General features: G+C 35.6%; 1 protein-coding gene across 2 annotated transcripts; it reads right to left on the bottom strand.

Annotated features, from left to right (window-relative positions):
* Positions 1–517: 517 nt before the first annotated feature.
* On the bottom strand, positions 518–4,787 carry LOC120067782 (uncharacterized). Of its 2 annotated transcripts, none has more exons than XM_039019364.2 (8): positions 4,361–4,787; positions 3,240–3,718; positions 3,063–3,135; positions 2,905–2,985; positions 2,445–2,508; positions 1,193–1,280; positions 1,020–1,104; positions 518–771 (listed from the first exon to the last, which is right to left on the bottom strand). In XM_039019364.2, exons 1-8 carry the CDS (start codon positions 4,463–4,465, stop codon positions 733–735), a joined length of 1,014 nt encoding a protein of 337 aa, XP_038875292.1. In that variant the 5' UTR covers positions 4,466–4,787; the 3' UTR covers positions 518–732. The 2 variants fall into 2 exon arrangements, with proteins under 2 accessions (XP_038875292.1, XP_038875293.1); XM_039019365.2 differs by having other exon boundaries at positions 3,240–3,713.
* Between the last annotated feature and the right edge of the window lie 272 nt (positions 4,788–5,059).

The raw sequence follows: 5,059 nt of genomic DNA, 5'->3' as shown, positions 1-5,059 counted from the left end.
CTTACAAGTTTCCCATTCTCTCCTCCAAGAAGCAAGAGGGAGCTTCCTCCTGGGAAGAGAACTCGTTGAGTTTGTAGTTCGACGTCAAAGCCAGTCAGGTTAGAAAAAAACCTCATTGAAATAAGAGGCTCAATCGAAGGTCTAAGGTAAACAAAGTAACCTGCCACCTAAAACTGAGGATTATGGACTCCTAAACCTGAGTAGTCTTCTAAAGAGATGCCTACATCACAGTTTGATTTGATAACTAATAAAATTTGCTCACGTCAAGTTAATTCCTGAGCTTTCTAAATTTCTTCTTTTTCATTATTTGCTGCATTGCTAATGAGAACCAAGTGAAACGGATGCCTATCAATGTTCATTAAGGGGTAACTAGAAACGTCAGTACTATGTTCTGATCGATACTCAATAAGAAGCATAAAATTTCATCAGTCAAATTAACTAATTCTTGACATTATGGTCTACGCTTGGAACTGACAACTGACTGGCGATTAAGTGTAATCAACAGTGCAATAAGAAATAATTGCTAATCTGATACATCGATGAATTATATTACACCAAAAAGTTAAGGGGATGAATTATATTACACCAAAAAGTTAAGGGCTTCTTTTAAATGATAGATAGTTTAAATTGAATAATCAATAAAATAGTTAAAAGAACAGAACGGAGAATGAATAATATAATCACAAATAATTAAATATAATCACAAACTTGGAAAGGAATTACAACAAGTCTTCAGGTCAAGTATCTTGACGCATGTGCAAAACCCCACAACTGCAAGAACCACAAAAGCTAATGTAAAAGCCAGCACTTTCACTTTAAATTACTAAAGGTATAGAGGAATAAGGCACGTGCATAGCAATGGCCAATAGAATACCGTACTGCGTCACATAAAGCACATGATATAATGAAAGGTGACTTATTGAGCACCAGATCTCCCGTCGAATTTTACAATATTTTTAAATGATGAATCTTTAATTGGTGGATATTCGAGCTATGCATGTTTGGGAATTTAATTTTACCTCGACATTTTTTAGCTCAAACTCTGGGTTATGTGCCAAGCATAAGCTACCAAATGTGTCACATGGTCCGCTAGTTCCACTTAACCTTGTTACATGAAAGAAAACATTTTAGTCAATTCTCCGTATAGCAAGAATGGTGGACAAAAGTTCCAAGGAAAAACCAAGTAACTCACAAGTCACCATCCAAACATAACGCGAAGCTACCACCGCCTCCAAGTGCCAGTAAATCGTTCAAGCAAATATAATAATAGTGGTTGGCTCCTGCATCAATGCCACAGACAAAAAGAAAAGAATTATAGCCTCTTTTTTTTTGGGTGGGGGGGGTGTGGGGGTGATTGGCTGGGAAGAGATAGAAAACAAATAATGAGAAAACCCAAAGGGGAGCATGCAATGTATCAAACTCCACCCCCTTCCCTCGGACTAAATTTTCAAAAGGGAGGGGAATTCACAAAGAAACTCTTCCTCTATTATAGAACAGCAAAGCAAAATCAACTACTCATCAGAGCATGGCAATGTCCACTTGGAGCCCAACTAACTCTAAAAGCAAATTAAGACATCCATTTAATATGATTCAAATCATTTGACACTTGTTTTTAGAGAATCCACCATTGAGGCCCAATACCATAGACAAGGTCCTTTGGACAAAGTTGATGATAATCCTCTCACGAGCAGCAAAAATACAAGAGAAAAATCCTCGAGAATTCAAAAGAGACAAATACGACTATCACTATATCCCAAGTGAAGACAAACTCCTTGTCTGATAAAGCAAGGACATATCGACAGTCTCCTTAACAGAAAAGTCTCACCTCAGATGAAAATACAAGAAAGAAGCCCTCTCACATAGAGAAAATAGAAGAAATGCATGCCGCTTTTGTGGAAGAAATGTAATAAAAGCAAGGGAAACGAAAAATGGAGACTGAATTTCCTCAACATTGATATATTCATATACATCCACAAACAAAGGAACACGTATATAGATGAGGTAAATTGATTATAAGCTAACTAATATATCAAAGGGATAGTTGCAAATATAGCAACCAGAACCAAAGTATTAGCAGATATAGCATAATGTAAAAAGATTTACAAATATGGCAAAATTTAGATAGTCCATCAGTGATAGATCATATCGTTGGTAGGAGTCTACCTATGATAAACCATATCACTGGTAAGAGTCTATCAGCAATAGAAGTCTACCACTGATAGACTTTGTTATATTTGCAATTTTTTTAAAATGCTTTATACATTTGGTTACTATCCCTGAAAATGTTACTCATTGCAATTACCCTATATCAAAATCTAGAATTCACCGAAGAGAACTTTCATAAATTGAAGACATGAGCAACAGATAATATAAGACTGATATTTAACATGACAGTGAATCCTCCAATAACAAACACGTGTGGCAAGCAAAAACAGAATATTCACCAGTTGCTCGGAAAAGCCTTGGGTCACCATATTTCGTTGTAAAAACAAATGTCTGGTGTGTTCCCTATCAAATACACAACCATAAAAATTAGATTATAGTTGCAATATAATGGATAAAGAAATAGAGGCCTATGTAGTTCATAATAATTTCAATTTACAGATTAGCTTACATTAATTCCGGAGCAATAAACTATTGTGAAAAGAAGCCATATTCACCACAGAATTCTTATGAATATAACTTTCTATTTCTTTTCTTTTTATGGCCAAAGACAACATAAGTTTAATAGTTAATATTAACCTATTGAAAGTGAACTTGAAACTGGGAAGAACTTTATAATTTAATATGAAGCAACTAAAAGAACTTCTAAAAGTCAATTGCCTTCCCTTTCCCCAGGATAAAAATTGCTATCAGTTTGCTACCATTAAGAAGGGATGGGAGTTACAAGAAAAAGGCACCAACTTGATATTTTCTTTTGGCTGTAGGCTTCAACGGGCATTCTAGAAGACCACCAAATATAGCACCTCGAGTATCTCCAACAATCTAGATCAAATAACTACAGTTTTAGCATTTAAAAGCTCCACCATCAGTGAAATAAATACAGTCATCAGACAGCATACCAGTAAACAAGGGCCAGGAAGATTGTGGCTGTTGCGAATAAGAGTTTGAAGAGATATACCATGCTTCATCGTACTGCCCTTCATTTGAAATGTAACGAATTGGAATCACAGATCAAATAAAAAATTAAAAAAGTTAATTCATTACGGGTTAAACCTATAATATTTCAGCTAAACTACCTGTACAGTAAGACCCATTTGCACCCTTTCACAATGTTGGGTAGACAACATCCGAGGAATTCATACAAGTCTGAAGTGATAAAAGCCGACTCGTCCATGAGGTCTGATAAAGGATTTCTTGGAGTGGATTGCTCCATAGCTTCTTCAAATCCATCTGAACTACAAGTGCTCTTTCGGGATGCTGAGTCATAATCAACTCCTAGTTTATTCAGTTTTACCTCCTCGTATGCTGAACCACAATCCTTATTTTCACCCTGATTACTAGGTATTTCTTCCTCCTTGCATAGTATACTACATTCTAAACGAGTATCTGAGCCTTCCTCCTGGAAATCATTGTTTGCATCACAATATCGAACTGAGGGAGATTGAACTGCATCACTGTCTTGACGAGAACCGGAAGGTTTAGATCCATGTATGGAAGGGATTACTAAGGATAAATATGAAGACAATGATTTTCTTCCTTTCGATTTTGGCCTGGCCTACATAATTGAAACCATGTCACAAGCCAGTAAGCAATTAAATCCACAAATGAATCCATCAGAGAAAAGAGAAAGCATAAAGATTGAAACCTTAGCTCATATACTAGTTTTTCCCATCAAGCAGTTCTAAACCCCAATATTAGGGAGTGGATGAACTGAAGTAACTAAGCCTACGCCATATAATTGCAAGTTACAATTACAACACAAAACTTCTGCTCTTGTTAATCTCAGCCTCAGGCCTATTACCTTATCAAGTACCCAAGCCATTGCAATTCAAAAAAAAAAAAATAAATAAAGAAAACCAAAAAACTACTAGTACTAAAAGATGTAAACAAATGTGAATCAAAACCCAAGAACACTTATATGAAACCTAATTCAGGCCCTAAATACCTCAACCATAATCCCTCCTCAGTCTTATATCTCGTTTCCTATCAGTACTTGCCAAAGAATACCCAAACATTATGGTCTGTGGCAGATATTTTTTTAAAACCCTATATGAAATCATTAATCCCATATCCAAATACCCACAAAAAACGCACAATGCCTAATCAAACAATCTCTAAAAAGCACACAAATCCTTCCAGTATATCATTGAAGCCAAAAACACCATAAATCGAACAAACAGAAGACAAAAACAAGAACCTGAGCATGAGGATCAGGCGCCCACGGTTTAGGGGATTCGGAGGTAGTGGAATTAGAGAAGAGGCCGGAGAACCTCTCGGAGACTTTCTCCTTCAGAGCATACATTTGGTTGGGTGCAAGAAAAAGAAAGAAATGAAAAGGAAAAAAGAGTAATTGAATAATGATTCAAAGTGGGGTTTATTCTTCAACCTTCACGGTTCTGGGTGTTCTTCAATCTTTGGGAATGGGTTCCCCCAAGGCCATGATTGAAGAAACCAAACAGAAAAGAAGGTACGAAGGCGGTGGCGTGTGGCGATGAATCACAATCAAAATCAACAAAGAAATTGAGGAAATTAGAAATGTGGAGATGTGATCTTCTCTGTCAAAGATTTTCCCACTCGCCTTTTGGCGCTGATTTTGAAACTTCCTTTCCAGTTGGCTTTCGCATGTTCCATTTTAGGATCCTAACTTTTTTATTTATTTTTTGGGTTTTTCAAAAATTAAAAAGAGAAAAATAAAAAAAAATATTTACACAAAATAGTAAAATTTTAATCTTCTTTGATAGTGACCGATAGATGTATACCAATGCTAGAAACCGATAGAAGTCTATCGCTCTATCAGCGTCTATAAGTATTTTTTCTATTTCTATAAATAATTTGACATTTTTCTATCTTTGAAAATTTTTCATTTTTTTATATATAAATATTTTGTTAAATTATC

Source organism: Benincasa hispida, chromosome 12 (assembly GCF_027475165.1).
Source record: "Benincasa hispida cultivar pf3 chromosome 12, pf3_genome.v1.1, whole genome shotgun sequence".
Lineage (NCBI taxonomy): Eukaryota > Viridiplantae > Streptophyta > Magnoliopsida > Cucurbitales > Cucurbitaceae > Benincasa > Benincasa hispida.
The sequence above is the reverse complement of the archived record's forward strand: the minus strand, read 5'-3'. Positions and strand labels throughout refer to the sequence as shown.

What these genes read in the sequence shown, in the direction of transcription:
- LOC120067782 (XM_039019364.2), bottom strand. Translation starts at nt 4,465, where the DNA reads ATGTATGCTCTGAAGGAGAAAGTCTCCGAGAGGTTCTCCGGCCTCTTC. An exon ending in TTCCTGGCCCTTGTTTACTG is followed by an intron (nt 2,986 to 3,062) that starts GTATGCTGTCTG and finishes TATTTGATCTAG; the next exon opens with ATTGTTGGAGATACTCGAGG. An exon ending in TTGAGCTAAAAAATGTCGAG is followed by an intron (nt 772 to 1,019) that starts GTAAAATTAAAT and finishes TGGTTCTTGCAG; the next exon opens with TTGTGGGGTTTTGCACATGC.